General features: G+C 34.5%; 3 protein-coding genes across 4 annotated transcripts; all 3 read left to right on the forward strand.

Annotated features, from left to right (window-relative positions):
• Positions 1-2,043: 2,043 nt before the first annotated feature.
• LOC109086092 (OX-2 membrane glycoprotein-like) lies at positions 2,044-5,909 on the forward strand. 2 transcript variants are annotated; one of them, XM_019100577.2, is made up of 6 exons: positions 2,101-2,216; positions 2,319-3,190; positions 3,302-3,643; positions 4,466-4,762; positions 4,956-5,054; positions 5,160-5,909. In XM_019100577.2, the coding sequence occupies exons 2-6, from the start codon at positions 3,064-3,066 to the stop codon at positions 5,192-5,194; spliced, it is 900 nt and encodes a 299-aa protein (XP_018956122.1). In that variant the 5' UTR covers positions 2,101-2,216; positions 2,319-3,063; the 3' UTR covers positions 5,195-5,909. The 2 variants fall into 2 exon arrangements, with proteins under 2 accessions (XP_042572796.1, XP_018956122.1); XM_042716862.1 differs by lacking the exon at positions 2,319-3,190 and having other exon boundaries at positions 2,044-2,216.
• Positions 5,910-9,455: 3,546 nt separating this feature from the next.
• On the forward strand, positions 9,456-12,264 carry LOC109086094 (OX-2 membrane glycoprotein-like). The gene is made up of 5 exons (XM_019100578.2): positions 9,456-9,590; positions 9,692-10,030; positions 10,579-10,875; positions 11,139-11,243; positions 11,372-12,264. Exons 1-5 carry the CDS (start codon positions 9,548-9,550, stop codon positions 11,434-11,436), a joined length of 849 nt encoding a protein of 282 aa, XP_018956123.1. The 5' UTR covers positions 9,456-9,547; the 3' UTR covers positions 11,437-12,264.
• A 465-nt stretch (positions 12,265-12,729) lies between these two features.
• Positions 12,730-14,322, forward strand: zgc:174945 (uncharacterized protein LOC793867 homolog). The gene is made up of 3 exons (XM_042716864.1): positions 12,730-12,891; positions 13,136-13,462; positions 13,562-14,322. The coding sequence occupies exons 1-3, from the start codon at positions 12,816-12,818 to the stop codon at positions 13,669-13,671; spliced, it is 513 nt and encodes a 170-aa protein (XP_042572798.1). The 5' UTR covers positions 12,730-12,815; the 3' UTR covers positions 13,672-14,322.
• Positions 14,323-17,307: the final 2,985 nt, after the last annotated feature.

Genomic DNA, 17,307 nt, shown 5'->3' on the forward strand with positions numbered 1-17,307 from the left:
TACTGCGATTGCCTTTATTATCTGCCCAAAAACACACCGTAAAAGCTCTGATTATTAAATACATCCAAAGTAATTGTATTCTGTATTTTTATTAATAAAATTGTTTATTTGATGCAAAGCATCAGGCATTTCCATCATGCGAAAAGACCGCGACACATAGCCTACCGCGCGCCTGTATGTTGCTCTGCATAAAAATTGATCGATATACAGCACAGTGACAATTTTATAGATAAAAACACTTGACCCAGGAGCTGGGGAACACAAAAAATACCCAAACACTGAAAAAATAACCCCCAAAAAATTTGGGTTAAAAAATACTACACAATGACATCATCATCCAATGATGTCACAATGTAATTTAGCAACTTTTAGCAGCAAATCGACCTGCCTTTAGCAACTTTACCTGAAAATTAGTTGGCAACACTGATGACATTAGGCACTTTAGAAATCATAACTTTTTCTTAATAAGGCAATACTACACTACCTTGACAAACACTCATTTTAGCAATCAGTGGCGCTCGCTGTGTGTTCACATGTAAAGTCATAAAGTGAAACTCATTTACTATAAGGTTACTAACCAAAACCCTAATGTATTTCATACCCAAATATAGCATGGGGGTGGGTCATATCTTTACCCAGCTTAGTGAATAACAGAGCCCTAATTTTGTCCTGTGCTCACAGAGTATGGGTAAATGAAACAATGATATGATATTTTGGATATTGCCTTGTGAAAAACAAATCGATAACCTTCTGTGACTGAAAAATTAACAATCCACACATTTATGAATTGCACGTGATATGTGGTTGTTTGTTTGGGTGTAATACACTGGTATTTTCTGTTTCATTCCTTGAGAGAATTTCCCTTTTGAAACCAGTAAATAAACATGTCACTGAAGTAACAGTAAAATGTGTAATGATTTCTGTTTGGGGAAAACAAGCCACAGTTGAACAGTAATCATTCCCAAATCTTTATCATAACATCTTAACTTTAACCATTAAAGTGAATAAAACATTAAGAATGAGGAAGTTCAAATTGGTATCTGGGAAGTTTTACAAAGATTTAATAGAACAATTAGAATTCTCCAAAATTAAAAAATTAGCAGAACAACAACAACAACAACAAAAAAAGAGAATAAGGCTTAAATTATATATCATGTCCGATGTCATGAGATTAAAAACAAAGACTTTTATGACATAATTTGCACAAACTAACAAAAACATCTTTCAGTGATAAGATATTATATTTAATAATAATATTAATAATAATAAAACACTTGGCAAAATAAAACTCTTCTGAGGTGACAGTAGATGTGGTGAGTAAATTTCACATCTGCCTTGAAACTGAAATGTTGTTTCACCTAAATACATACATACATAGGCTACATACATAAAAATAAAATAAAACTGCTAGATTGTAACACTTTCCATTGTACTTCTACTGGACCCACAAAATTGTACACAATATTTTTTAGAATTGTTAGTACTTTTTTTTTCTTTTTCACTAACAATTCTAAAAATATTGTGTCCAATTTTGCATGCACAAAATTCAAAAGAAATGCAAATTTAAAAGAAATTTGTTTTCTATAAGTGTTGCAAGCTGAATATAACAGCACTCTTTGTACTCTTTGTACAATAACTTGTAATAGACATTTTTGGAATATTTCTAAACCATTTTAATTTGTAGCAGACAAATACTGAAATTTTATATCAAAGATTGAGACACATAATACACAAATACTGTGTTGCAGGTGTTTGACATTTAAACATTCCCAGGTTTTCCCTGGGAATGTTGCTACACTTAGAATGTTATAGTCTCATTGAATCAGTATTCATTATCAGTTTCATTAAGGTTGAATCAATACGCATTATGAGCATCAAAAGTTTGAAAAGAAAAAATAAAGCTATATCAAAATTATTACGTTTTTCAGAGCATGCCGATTTACTCATAAACAAGGCGGCTTTTATTTTGAAAGTCCTAAATCGAAACTCTGATTTGCTTATCATGTGCTGGGGAAACACAGTATGTTCACAGTATGTAACTTATCTAGTGTCATCTGTTCTTGCGAAACGCTTGATGAATGCGTTTGTCTTCTGCATTATTCTGATCTTCTTCGTAAGAAAACACAGTGCTAGTACGGCGTCGGTCTTCCTGCCTGTATTTCACAGGAATAGTCACAGCCTTTTCATCGGATTTATAGTGAAACCTCAGGAAGCACGTCAGTCAGGGTTTCATTTACTGTACATTGTTAACAGATGACTCGGTAGCTTTTACGCAATAGTGAAAATGTACACTGTAATATGTTGATTTTCTGATATAGATGGTCGCCATCAAGCCATGACATGACATGACATGCATGAATGAAGTGGAAGTGTTTTAGTAACATGTCACATGCAAGTGTTTTTTTCTGTGGAAAGTCCGGGGGTATTTACAAGGTACCTGGATTGATAGATCACAAACTATACACGGTGTTACTAACGAGCAAAATAAAGAGTGCAACAAATCAAATATTTGAGTGAATTAGCTGTAGTGTATCTTGGTGGAGGCACTGAACCAACTAACCATTTATTTATTTTATTTTATTTATTTATTTATTTTTGGGGGGGGGGCTTACTTGACCTTTTAATGTTAGTGTATGTATAATTAAATTACAATGAATACATTAAAACAATATTTAAGAAATATTATTGTAAACATGATTGTTAGAATCTTATGCAAACATAATATAGCTTAGTTCTGAATGCATGTCTTAGATTTCTTTATTTTCACTAGTTATTGTTTATTTTCACAGAAAACTAAGAGAAGAATTTGCACCTTCATAACTTTCATTTGAATCAAAGTTTTGTTTGCAATAACAAACCTGATCATTACAAACATCATGTGAGGTGCCGGTTTTCTATGCAACAAGAAGCCCGATATTGTAAAAGCCCAAATACTTTTTATGGCCATTCCAGCTTTGCTGTAAGGAACTAAATATTTGAATTCAAAAAGTCTAATGAATGTATGTACGAATGAATAAATAAAGCAAGCAGGCATTGGTTCAAATAAACAGTATTCTTTTTACAATGTGTCAAATTTCCCTTGCTCTTCAAGTGGAAATTCCCCCTGATAAGCTACATATATATCTACTCATTGATAGAAGCCAGACAATCATGCTTCGTCTTCTGATCATTTTAAGTTTCCTCAGAGGAGGTCGGTAATTGACTCCTTACTCATATGGCTAAATCTGACACTGCTCTGGCTGGATGTTTCTAAACTGGATGGATATGGCAGGAGGTTTATAACAACATTTTGTTTCCACAGCTTATCTTTCAGATATTGTAGCACAAGGAGCCACAGCTGTTGAGTTCGGTCAAGATGCGTCATTCTCTTGTGCGCTGTCAGATGCGTCTGGTGTCAAACAAGTCACCTGGCAGCGGGTGCGCAACACGGAACCGGTACAAACTCTGGCTACATACAGCGACCTCTTCAAGGATCATGTGGATGATCAGTATGTCGGAAAAGTCCATTTCACAGCAGCATCAGTTAATTCAACATCCATTGAGATCAAAAACACAACATTTGAAGACGAGGCGTGCTACATTTGTTCCTTCAAAGTGTATCCATTCCAGCCTAAACGACAAACCATGTGCCTCACTGTTAAAGGTAGGTTAAATACTTGCTGCAACCATGAAAGTCACAAAGCTTTTCTCTCAGGTTTTGAATCAAAAATGCAATGATCAGCTAACAAGGGCAGATTTGAAGTAAAATACTGAAGTGTGTTTTCAGGACTAGGGCATCTCAGTTTGAAATTGTATTCAATTTATAATTTATATTTATATGTTATATTTTAAAACTATATTTTAAAATTGATTTATGAATTATTAAGTGTTTCATTGATGTTTTGCAGTTTTGAAATGTCTGAAAAGTAATTAATGGCTTGTAATATGCTATTTAATGCCAGGTTCCCAGTGTGTTAATTTACCCCATATAGTTTAACAATATTCCACACTATTGGGAGCACAAGGTTGATGTGAGTTGAAAGAACTATAGTGCAATAACAGTGAAAATATTTAATAGCTGTTTTTAATCAAGACTTTAGGTAAAAAAAAGAAAAAAGTAAACCTACCCTGAGAAATATTATCTGGACTAAAAAGTGACAACTAGCTCCAGTTTTCCCTAATTAGTCAGTAAAGTGTACAGTGCATGTTGTCCAAGTAAAAAACAAGCAATCTCATCCAAGAAAATGCAGATATGCCCAAACTGGCAAGGGATGGTGTTAATCAGAAGATCGGTTTATGAATAATAATCACATCTCAATGCAGGACCAAACAATGTGTTTAAAATGCAACTGGAACTTTCACACAGTTTTTAGTTCCATTAAAATGAAAGGAGTGCATGCAGCCAGTTATCCACGTTTTTGTGTGTGGAATTAAAAGATTGAACAAAATTATGACATAAGACCTTATGTTGCTGGTATTTTTGCAGGTATATCAGAAATAACAGCATCAGTGAATCCTGCACCTAATTCTGATCCAGATGTTGTAGTCTCATGTTCAGCCACTGGTAAACCGGCTCCAACTATCCTCTGGAAATCTGCAGAGAAAGAGTTAAACTTTGGGTCAAGTAATTTCACAACTTTCAACAAAGACAGTTCCACAACCATTACGAGCAACCTCACGCTTCCACTGTCACAGTTTCATGGGAAGTACGTGGAATGTGTGACTCAGAGTGACGGCATAGAGAAGAGCGTCCATATCCTTGTGCCTGATGAAGATGATAAAGGTAACTTGATTTCACTCATAAGTAACATAAGTTATTTGAGTGGTAGTGACTTAGTGGAGTTAAAACTACATGGACTAACAATCAAGTAATCATATTGTTAATTTCACAATTAAGCTAAATATTATGTATGCATATTTTTAAATAAAAAATTATCAGTATTTACACACAAACAAAAACCTTTTTTGTTTCACAGAGAATAAAGTCACATTAAGAAATTATATCATTCCGATGCTGGTCTTGATTATCATCAGTATTGTCATTATTGTCACCTGTCTTCACTCCAAGTTAAATGGTAAGCAGAAAAATATTACACTCTAGCTATCAGCACCATATTTATTGTCATGTAAAAAACAGCACTATTTTGTATATTCATTATTTATTTCTTCTTTTTTTTCAGATAAAAAAGATCAAAAATCTGCTTGTATGGCTTGAACTACTGTGCAACTGTTACTTTATTCAGAATTTAGAAATCTTTCTGATGCTACTTTTGTCACAGCTAAAAAAAGTCATTTCATGTTTACATTAGTGAATAAGCTAATTTTTAGATAATAGTATAAATAATATCTGGTTATCTAAGAAAGTCTGCATTTCTCCACAGTTTCTACATCCTGCGTCTGCACTTTAAGTTCTTTCAACCTGACATTCTGTATTATTTATTGTTGTGAGAATTGTCTATAGGATTTTAAATAATTCTGTTACAGCTGTCTGTCTTAGAGTAATATGCTTAATTTCATTTTAAGCAGTAAATAATTCTGTATTTATTGTGTTCATGCTTCCAATTGAGAAATTGTATATCATATAGAATATATTTGTTTGTTTGTTTTTCTGTGCATTTATTGTGTTGTTTTGTGTGTGTGTGTGTGTGTGTGTGTGTGTGTGTGTGTGTGTGTGTGTGCATATATATGAATGAGTAAATTCTTGTTGTTTTGTTTTATTATTTTTTGTCGCATATTTGTAATCATCTGAATGTAGTGGAATTTTTATTTTTTATTTTAAGTGTTTGTAATTGTTTTATTATGAAACTTTTTGTGCTGCCATTTTGGCCAGGACTCCCTGGAAGAAGAGATTGTCATCTTAATGGGACTATCCTGGTAAAATAAAGGATAAATGAAAAAAATAAAAAATAAAAACCTTTTGTATAAGTGCATTTTGTGTGGTTTTCAACAATTTCATATATATATATTGAATATATTCTTCTTATCTATACTAGTCTAAGGTGTCCATATTCATTACTGAAACTCACTGAGTCAGACATGAAAATGTGCAAGCCACAAAACATTATAGCACTTAAATGTCTTTCCACTAATTTACAGCAAACTAATTTGCTGTTCAGCAAAGCTGCAGGTCACCTGGCCATAATGCTCCAAGTTCTATAATAAAATATTCTTGTTGGATCCAGAAGTCGGATTCCTGGATCATCATTCACTGATGACTAACCCACCACAAAAAGCAATAGAATAATTCTTTCATCACTGTTAGAGAACATATTCCTTTTCAAATTCATTTGTATCTTTTGTGTATTCACAACCCATTCTTCTATGTATTTGGCGTGCTCTAGCACTAAAAGTACACTATACAAATGAAGAGGACAGACCTTCTGATAAATACAGGACATTCCTCATGTGATAGTGAAACAGCAGTATGTCATTCCAGTGAGTCACACTTAGGTATTGTTTTAAATTCTGCAAGGAAAGTACCCGAAGTAACCACTATCCCCCCAAATGTAAAATGAAAAAAATTACCAAATACATATAGAGCTTATTTCTTCTTAATCCATACCCAACTTTGTGTAAAAAATAAAACAATTTAAGTTGTCGTTCACTAAAGGGTCCTGCCTTATTCACATGAAAACCTGGCACATTAAAGGAATATTTCACCCAGAAATAAAACTTTGCTGAAAATGTACTCATCCTTAGGCTATCCAAGATGTAGATGAGATTGTTTCTTCATCAGAACAGATTTGGATAAATTTAGCATTACATCACTTGCTCACCACTGGATCCTCTGCAGGGAATGGGTGACATCAGAATGAAAGTTCAAACAGCTGATTAAAAACATCACAATAATCCACGAGCATCCACATGATTCCAGTCCATCAACTAACATCTTGTGAAATGAAAAAACTGCATGTCTATAAGAATTAGATTAATCTTCAAGACATTTTTCACTTTCAGCTAAAATATGAGTACCTATGGCTTTACATAAATTAGGAGAGAATTGTATACAGTCCAAGCACTGTTTAAAAATGCTCTAAACAAATATGTTGGTGGATTTTAATGCTAGAGGACAACAGGGGATGGACTTTTTCACTGGAGGAGGCATTATTATGGATAGTGGACCAAAAGCGACAGTTTAAAGTTAAAACACCTTAATGACAGACCTGTTTCACACAGCCTTTTGCTTCACAAGATGTTAATTGATGGAGTCATCTGCATTACTTGTGGATCATTGTGACATTTTTATCAGCTGTTTGGACTCTCATTCTGATGGCACCCAGCAGAGGATCTGAGGAGTGATATAATGCAAAATTTTTCCAAAACTGTTCCAGTAAAGAAACAAACTGAGGGTGAGTAAATTTTCAGCAAATTTTTACTTACATTTTTGCTTTGACGATGCATAAGAACTCATTTGTTTACTTTACTGGAAGTGCAGAACACCCAGCACTTCCTTCAGTGCTTGCATGTTTCACACAGCATTGGTCCACTGATGCAAATTTAATAAACAAATTTGTCCATTAACAATTTGGCATGTTAAAGGGATAGTTCACCCAAAAATGTGCCACATGGATACGTTTTCCATGTTGTTTACGTTTTGATTTGAACGAACATCAAGTAGGAGTTTACACAACAGAGATGGCAGCAGTTTTGTTAGCTACCAGGTGGATGGAGGATTCTCAACCAATGAATGTGGTGTTATGCTCAGATTCTTTCTCAGCATTATCAAGTCTAATTAGTGGGAGATCCTCAAGACAAGATATTCTATATGAAATTCCTTTAAGTATGTACAGGGTAAATACATTAGGAATCAATATATGTTTCCTGTGGGTTCCAACACATGTGGGAGTATAGATGCAAATAAGGAAGGGGATCATCTAGCAAATGAGGCCCTGAAATTATCTTATATAGTACTGAATATTCCACTTTGTAAAGAAGTTAAGGATACAATTAGAACAACTATAAAAGGCAAATGGCAAGTACAGTGAAATGAGGAGGAAAGAGGAAGGCATCTTTATCAGATTCAGAATTAATTTGGTGGTGAAAGAGGAAGTCGTGGCAGTAGAAGGGAAGACACAACCATTACCAGACTTCGCCTTGGGCATTCAGCACTTAATTATTCCCTGTATAGAATGAACAAACATGAGTCTGGGAATTGCAGTCTATGTGGATTAGCAGAAGCTGTAGAGCATGTATTAGTATATTGCACTGCTTATCAAAATGAAAGGATAATTCTGGTGGAAGAGTTAAAAGAAATGGGGATAGGAAATATTACACTTAAAAAAAACAGCTGAATAATGGTTTGGAAAGTTATAGAGTATATAAAGAATTAATGAAATATTTAAGAAAGGTACATCTGTTTAAGAGGATTTAGAAGCCACTTTATTATTAGTGGTACTTTACTTAATTATATATATTTTTTTGTTCCTTTTATCAACCACACTCCAGCTCAGTAGGTGGCGGGAATGCACCTTTTTGTTTGTTTGCCAATTGCCATAAAAAGCCAGAAGATGAAGATTTAAGGTATCCGCTGGGACACAGAGCAGCATACGCTGTTTACGTTCAGTGGATACTCTCCAAAACGAAGCAAAAGACAAAAGAAGGAGACAAATTGTTGAATAAAGTAGTTATTTCTATTTTCTTTGCATACAAAAAGTATTCTCATGAGGGTGAGTGACCTAACAACAGAATTGTAATTTTTGGGTGAACTAACCCTTTAAGTACATATAAATGCTAATCAACTCAGTAAATATAGAAAGTCCACAAAAGTAGTTGTTTTGTTCAAGCCTTCTAGTGGATTTTGATTAATCCACTGATAAATACAACCAACAACCTAGTTTTAAAATGTTTTTTTTTGCTTAACAATTAAATATTTGATTAATAATTAACAGTTAATTAACTGATGTGGAAAAATTACCACTATTTCAGACATATTTTTGCATCATTTTCTATAAACAATATTATGAAGAATCTCAGTCTCCTCATATCATATCACACAGTAGTGTGGAATGCTGAATCTGAATACCATGACCTCTTGAATACACACGATATTTACCAAAATACATTAAATGAGACAGCAAAAATAAAAACCAATACAGCATTTACTTCAGTTTATGGGAAATACTACTGTTCCTGTTTAACATGATGATCCATTCCCAAAAGTGTCAAGTCATTTTACATGCCAGAAATTAATACACATTTAAATAGGAAACTCCAATAATTACTTCAGATGCTAAAGTTGGCAAATGATTAATTTCAATCTACATAAATTAATGAACTCTTATAGCCTACAGTATGTCTATACTGCATTCATATTTCAGAAATGTCTTATACCATTTCTTGAAGACATTGAGTTGAATGTTTAGTTTATGATATGGTTAGTTTGCACGTGGTTGGATATAACGCGAAACCATACCTCCGGGAAGCCCTTAAAATGTCCTCTAAAACGAAAGCAACGCTCACAACCAGTAAAAGCCTGTGGGATTTTTTTTTTTACTTTCACTATTATTTCTGCTTCTCTACAGTATATAAGCTGTGTCTGATTACAAACAGACCATACCAACCATTCGACATGTTGTGTCTACTGATCTTAATTTTAAGCCTCATAAACAGAGGTTGGACAATTATTTAATTTTTCACTCAATAGGCTACATTGCATTTCTTTTCGAGACAAAACTGTATTAAGTTTGTAATCTAATAACTTTTCATTTCGCAGCTTTTTCAGATATTGTAGCACAAGGAGCCACAGCTGTTGAGTTCGGTCAAGATGCGTCATTCTCTTGTGCGCTGTCAGATGCGTCTGGTGTCAAACAAATCACCTGGCAGCGGGTGCGCAACACGGAACCGGTACAAACTCTGGCTACATACAGCGACCTCTTCAAGGATCATGTGGATGACCAATATGTCGGAAAAGTCAATTTCACAGCAGCGTCAGTTAATTCAGCGTCCATTGAGATCAAAAACGCAACATTTGAAGACGAGGCTTGCTACATTTGTTCCTTCAAAGTGTATCCATTCCAGCCTAAACGACAAACCATGTGCCTCACTGTTAAAGGTAGGTTAAATACTTGCAACCATGAAAATCTCAAAGCTTTTCTCTCAGGCTTTGAGTCAAAAACACGAGGATCAGCTAACAATTTTAATCAAAACATTGAACTGTGTTTTCAACACTAGGGCATGTCAGTTTGGGTGGTTTGATAAAAACTGGTTAAAATTGATTTGTGAGTTATTTTGTGTTTCGTAGTTGTTTTAGTATATATAATATGCTATGTAATGGCAGGTTCCCATTGTGACAACTTAAACCCATATAGTTTGACAATATTACATACTATTGGGGACACTAGGTTGATTTGAGTTAAATGAGCTGTCTCTTTTTCCAGTGCAATAACAGTGAAAAAGTTCAATAGATGTTTTTTAGTCAAGATTTTAAAGTTTTTTACTTTAAAATGCAAACCTACCGTGTGTTTAAGATGCATCTGAAACTTTCATTCAGTTTCCAGTTCCAGAAAAATGAAAAGAGTATTGCAGCCAATTATCCATCGTTTTTGTGTGTGGTATTAAAAAATTGTACATAATTAAGTCACGTTGTTTGTATTTTTGCAGGTATATCAGAAATAACAGCATCAGTGAATCCTGCACCTAATTCTGATCCAGATGTTGTAGTCTCATGTTCAGCCACTGGTAAACAGGCTCCAACTATCCTCTGGAAATCTGCAGAGAAAGAGTTGAACTTTGGGTCAAATAATTTCACAACTCTCAACAAAGACAGTTCCACAACCATTACGAGCAACATCACGCTTCCACTGTCACAGTTTCATGGGAAGTATGTGGAATGTGTGACTCAGAGTGACGGCATAGAGAAGAGCGTCCATATCCTTGTGCCTGATGAAGATGATAAAGGTAAGAGGTTCAACATGGATATCGGTTAGAATAGAATAACTATTCTACAGTAACTTTCTGCCTAATGCAGTCAGGTTGATTCAATCATGCTACATACTTTTGATTTGACTAAAAACAATTAGTTTAGATGTTACAACATGAAGCACATTTTTTAGATTGCTTGACAAAACTGCAAAACCAATTAAGCAACATTAATTATGATGACATTTTGACTGCAATACTTTTTTTCAATATTGAATTTTTTTTTTTTTTTCGTCTTACAGTGAACAACGGTCCAAGAAGTTACATCGTTACAGTTTCAGTCCTCATTATCATGACTGTTGTGGTTCTTGTCATTATTGCCATCTGTCTTTACACCAAACTAAAGAGTAAGCAGCTAAATCCATCTATACGACTAGATGAAATAGGCTAATACAGCCGCAACATACTGTCATCTTTTAAGAATATATCTCAAAAGCAAACTAATTTAATATTGCTTTTCTTTTTTTCCCACAAGGAGCTATTTTTGGGATTAAATCTACTTATGAGGAACCACTTAATGCCCCAAACGAGGAATGTTAACTTTGCTGCTACCTTTATAGTATGGATTTTTGCTCATGACCTTTGTTAATATGAACTTTTGGGTTCTAAACTGTATATTAATATTCCTTAAAGGAATCTTGAATCTCTTGTCTAGTATTTATTTAATTTATATATTTATTTGTTGTGCATTAGTACAGTTAAATACATAATATTATGACAGAGTATTTTGATCACAGAGAATTATTATATCATAGACAGATGATATTTATTCTGTAACTTTAGATTTTAAGGCTCCTATATTTGCACTTTATGACTCATTTGAATGTACTGGCATGCACTGAATAATTTTTCAGTTGTGTCTACTTGTGAAGTTTAGTCTGTGACAGTAATTTATAAATTCACAAAAATGCAGGCTCTCTACTAGTCTTGATATTTACCCACAATCCTTCATGTCACACACCATAGTGTTACAGCAATGTGTTGAGCAATGACAGAGATTTAGGGAAGAAAAAGCATTATTACCCAATACAAACAGATAAGCTAAAGGCTGAAACCCCTAGTTTTCAGCAGTGTGTAACAAAATGAAAGTTATATCATTAATGGAAACAGAAGCTGCTTTGTGGTTTCCTGCATGAAACTCTTAAGGCTACAAAGAGAGACAACTGGCATTTGTTATTAATTGTACTATTGTTTGTTGTTGACTGCAACAAACTAAATAGAAGTGTGTCTTGCTGGCAAAAAGTACTGTAAATCAAACATATTTGTGTTTCTGAAATATTTCTGTATTATAACCCTAGGTATGTTACAGTATGTGTCTAACCAGTAATATGTGATTGCACTGAAATAAAAAAAATATGAACTGTTGGATTCACTGACTGGATTACTCTTCTGTACTTCTACCAAATGTATAAACCCAAAAAGGGAAACAATGAGACAAACAGAAAATTTATGCAGGGTACGTACTGTAAATCCTATCAACAAATTAATGTGACACACATTACATGATTAAAAATATCATGACATTGCAGATTTTGAAAGGAATAGAGGAAGCTATTCAAATTGTGAACAGAAAGGGACATTCTGCCTGTTCCAGCTGAAAATTAATCAAGTTTAGGCATGATTCCTGCTTAACCTAGTATATGAAATGCTAATATGTAAATGTTTATGCTGCATTTAACCACCACCAGAGAAAATTTAGAGATTTTCTTCCCTCAAATGACCAACTCAAAGCTTTAAAATATACTTGGCTACACATTTTTCGTCAGGCATGTGATCTGTGATTGTGTGTCTAAAATGATGCATCACTGTTGCATCTGCAAAGTTCAAAGGAAGTCATCTTGATGTGGTAAAGCACCATACAAACTTCAGGTAGCCATAGTCAAGTTAGCCATTTCCTCTGACTGACTGCGCACAGAATCATGCAGATCTTTCATCTGACAACTGCGTTTCTTATAATGGTTGTTCTCTGCAGTCAGCCAACTTCTCTATCAGCAGGTAAGTCTCATTCACTTCTTAACTAAATATATAACTATTTATATATTTTAAAATGTTACTGACAGCAGACGTGATAGCATTCAGGCTAGTACTTACTGCATTTGGCTCTTTTTTTACATATATAATTAAATAGGATACATTTGTATTTAATGCTTTCAAAGCTTTTTGTCATTTCGATGTTGAGGTCATTTTTTATATTTTCAGTACTTTTTATGGGCTAATACAAAATATTTCCTATGTGCAGTGTCTGTGATTTACCCGCGTGAACCAGTAACGAAGACTGAAGGTCTTTTGTTGTCTCTCAAGTGCACAGTGAGATATAAAACAGAGGATTGCGACATTCAGACCAATTGGTGGCAATGGAACAACAGTGAGCCTTTGCAAATCACGGATCCCAACAAATATCTGATCACAGTAAATGAAACAGAAACAGATGAGAAGAGGCTGAGGAACATTTTCCTGACATTCAGTTCCTTGAATCTTCAAGACAGTGGCTTCTACCAGTGTGATGCCAAATGTCTCAACAGTGGGACTCAAGCAAAAGGCCATCTCTTGCGCCTCAATGTCACAGGTTTGAGCTGAAAAAAACAAAAAACATTTGGATTCTTATATTTTGTATATTACAAAGCTCTTGTATGTGACACCTGTTAATGTGATCTTTTTTCTAAAGCTGATCCATACAAAGATCTGAGGGTCTCAACATGGAGCGGCCAGTTAAAGGCAGACGCAGCTGCGCTAGCACTCAGCGCCACATTATTATTATTATTATGGTGTTATTAAATTAAATTGTGTTTTCAGTATGGAGCAACACAAGGTATCAACATATGAAATTCACTTTTGTTAACCTGCTAATGTGACCAACTGTAATTTTCTTTTATTCTAGACTTGGTGTTGGATTAAGTTCTAACATTGTGACAGCATATATGTACCTAAAAGTTTGTTATAGAGTTGGTTACCTGATGAATCTTTTTTTTTTTCTTAATCGTTGCCATAAATTGCAATTGAGTTTTATTAGACTTTTACTTTAATTTTGTGACAGGGATAATGCATTGCACAGCCTGTGTGTTAAATGACCTGTTGTGCTACATTCATTTGAACTGCAATGGAACATTTCTGTGCAGTGGTCCAGGCTTGTGGCTGAAACTGAAACCAAGCTCATATTGCCAAACGGAAGATGAAGGTGTTGGACAAATGTGCTGAACAAGACATGCAGTTACAAATGCAAAAACAAACTCATGAGAAGGCAAAAGCAGTGTAATTGTTTTTTGATAGTAGACATGTGATACAATTCTCTTTGTAAAAGTCAATAATTATTACTACCAGGGCCTTATCTGGGGTTTGCGGGGCCCTGGTGCAGGTTGTACTCATGGGCCCTGTTTGAAATTGTGTAAATAGCACAAATAAATAAATAGAACAAGGATACAAATTAAACAACGTTTTAAAAAGTGTTTTTTTTTTTTTTTTTTTTTTTTTGAAGTTTTCAAAGTTTTTTTTTTTTTTCAGGTTTGTGGGTGGTACAGAAACCTAATAATCAAATGTCAATTATCATTGCATAGTCTTCACTGTATAAATTAAATTCAGATTAATTCTTGTTAAAACTACAAAGCAATACAGTAAAAATCTGTGAGTGATTTTCTCCCATTGAATTTCTTGGATTAACTGTAACATTAATAAGGACCGACACAGACAGCAGCTAGTAAATTAGGCGCGGTCACTTTAAGAGACAATGCATCCAATGTAATGATACGCATTGCATTTCTTTGTCAACTGTTTACTTTCACTGAAGACATTACCGACCATTTTTTCGAGGATACTCGCAAAGACATGTATTGTGACATAATTTTGTATGAATTTGTTTGTTGGTTCAAGAGCAAGAAGAGGCAAAAGTCCATTCTGTGCGCCAGGGGCGGACTTACCCATTAGGCGAAGGAAGGCGACTGCCTTGGGCCCCCAAAAGCCAAGGGCCCCTAAAATGCTTTTCATTAGATGCGCATTAAGCGCGGACACGCGAACGGTTGCTGTTTACGGTGTTTATTAACACGACAACCGTCTGCGTGTCCGAGTTGAACGTGCTTCTTGTGTATCCTGCTTGTAGCAAATGAAAATATTAGGCTATGCATAAATATTAACATGTAAGTATAGCCGAAATCATAGCATAGCTATTGTCTTTATCTTACGTGTAGTCTATTTGATTTTATCAGACGACGGCACGATTATAAATCAGGATTTTTGTGCACATTAACATCTTTGAAGGGAATGCTGGTTAGTCTTAATGGGTCGCGTTTCAGTCATTATTTCATATTCATCCCGTTGTCTGACAACAGAAACAGTCAAATATATAAATAAAAACAGTTTTGAGAATTTAGCTGCATCAAAATACAGTATGTGGCACAGAGAGGCAAACAAATGTAATAATAAAAAATAAATGTACATTTTGCATGTTCAGAAGAAGTGAGCTGCCCTGTCGTGCGAAAATGCAAACAGGTTTGTGTAAGTAAATTGCTCAGTGCAAAGAAAGAGAAGTAATAGGAACCTAGTATTTCTATGGTTTATTTTTTTCATGTGTCTAATAGACATGAACAAGTTCTTTGAAAAACATGTATGACCCGTTTCACAAACGTGGCTTAGTTTAAAGCCAAGCCTTAGTTAAATTATGATATTTAGGCAACTTTTACAAAAATGCCTTAGAAGAAAATGTTGCAGATGTGCATATTGACACAGAACAATGATTTTTAAGGCCTATGTCAGAGCAAGATATTATCAGTTGAGACAGCTCAAACATGCACTTTAGTCTGGGACTAGCTTAAGCCTTGTCTGTGAAACCATGGGGAAAAGTATTAATTTAAGGTACATTTAGAACAGATAAGATTAAGTTGCGATTATTCACGAATTAACTCATGACAATCATGTGATTAATCGCGATTATATATTTTAATCGACTGACAGCCCTGAGTTAAAATGACTAAAATTAAATGTAGGCTTATGCTGGTTACTCATCAGTGGATTTTCCTCATCAATATAGGCTATATTTTTTCACACTTTTCTCATTCTCACTAATTTTATATGAATGAACCTCTGAAGAGAACTGATTGTCTCCAGAAAAGTTTTGATCACATTTTAATTTTATCTGATAAAGTATCATTTATGAGCTGAGCTTCTTTGTTTACAGCCATTACCAGGGAAACCACTATATTTCTGACGTTCCAAAAGCACCTCCTACTGGCAGAGAATGAATGTGCATTTTTAATAATCCAATCTGCAGTTTTTATTCAGACCAATGTGAAAAGTCCCTCACATAAATCTGTTTTAAATAATATAAAAAATTATGCTTCAGACGCATCCCTTTTCTTAAAAAAAAACAAAAAAACAAAACAAAAAAAAAACGGTTTAAAGGTTCAATTGTGAGGTTTATCATTTTATAATTTATTTTGTTTTTTGTTAAAACCTGTATCTCAACGGTAAATCAATTGCTATTTCGTGGTCTACAACATGAAATAATTAAAGTGTCTGCTAAATGAATAAATGTAAATGTTAATGTAAATGAAAGAATCCCATTATAACATGTACATTAACAATGTAGAAATATTGGACACAACAATGTGGCACCATTGTGCAGCAGCAAGCATCACAATAAAAAAGGAACCTCAAGGTTGATCTAGGTAAATGTGTGCAAATGTATAGGGCCCCATTCCTATATTTGCCTGGGGCCCCCGATTCACTAAATCCGCCCCTGCTGTGCGCACGGAACACTGCTGAATGAAGCTTTTCGCATCTTTTTGTGTTTGTATGTTTAAACTGTGGAGGTGTATTTGTTCGTTCAGGCGCGGAGGAAGCGAAGGAGAACTTGGTTGTGCTTCAGTTAAAACATACAAAACATACAACAACAAAAAACAAAAACAAAAGCTACTTAGACATGGAAAAAGCATGCAGATTTAGATTTGGAGGAATTTGGATTGATCTGAAAGAGACAAATACTGCCATCTACTGGATATCAGAAGTCACTGGAAAACATAATATTTCCCTCCTTTCTGTGATGAATTCACCCAATTCATGGACCCAGTAATTAAAAGTGTTCCTTTTGTGGCCATAATAAACCTTCTAAGGTTGTGTGAGCATTGCATTTAACATCAATATTTTACATAAACAAGCACACTCAATCTGAAAAATGTCTGATGAGCTATTAAATGAGTTTGGAATAAAATGATTCATGGTCATTATGAGGGGGTAAAGTGACAGATGACAACCACGTTTTACGTTCTATCATTGGAGACTTAGTGGCTTTGAGAGATGAGAGATTTAATTGCCTTTTATGGCTTGTACGGTCCGTTGACTTCCTCTTTCTTTTCCTGTCAGTCTCTCTCCCTGTTAAGTTCTCCCTTCATGGTGACCTTATCCAAGGACTATGCCAGGTAATTC

The sequence above is a fragment of the Cyprinus carpio genome, chromosome B1 (genome assembly GCF_018340385.1).
Source record: "Cyprinus carpio isolate SPL01 chromosome B1, ASM1834038v1, whole genome shotgun sequence".
NCBI classification, from domain to species: Eukaryota; Metazoa; Chordata; class Actinopteri; order Cypriniformes; family Cyprinidae; genus Cyprinus; species Cyprinus carpio.

Coding starts and splice junctions, on each gene's coding strand:
- LOC109086094 (XM_019100578.2), top strand. CDS start 9,548: ATGTTGTGTCTACTGATCTTAATTTTAAGCCTCATAAACAGAG. Junction 10,876..11,138: donor GCCTGATGAAGATGATAAAG/GTAAGAGGTTCA, acceptor TTCGTCTTACAG/TGAACAACGGTCCAAGAAGT. Junction 11,244..11,371: donor TCTTTACACCAAACTAAAGA/GTAAGCAGCTAA, acceptor TTTTCCCACAAG/GAGCTATTTTTGGGATTAAA.
- zgc:174945 (XM_042716864.1), top strand. CDS start 12,816: ATGCAGATCTTTCATCTGACAACTGCGTTTCTTATAATGGTTGTTCTC. Junction 12,892..13,135: donor GCCAACTTCTCTATCAGCAG/GTAAGTCTCATT, acceptor TCCTATGTGCAG/TGTCTGTGATTTACCCGCGT. Junction 13,463..13,561: donor CTTGCGCCTCAATGTCACAG/GTTTGAGCTGAA, acceptor TTTTTTCTAAAG/CTGATCCATACAAAGATCTG.
- LOC109086092 (XM_042716862.1), top strand. CDS start 2,075: ATGAATGCGTTTGTCTTCTGCATTATTCTGATCTTCTTCGTAAGAAAA. Junction 4,763..4,955: donor GCCTGATGAAGATGATAAAG/GTAACTTGATTT, acceptor TTTGTTTCACAG/AGAATAAAGTCACATTAAGA. Junction 5,055..5,159: donor TCTTCACTCCAAGTTAAATG/GTAAGCAGAAAA, acceptor CTTTTTTTTCAG/ATAAAAAAGATCAAAAATCT.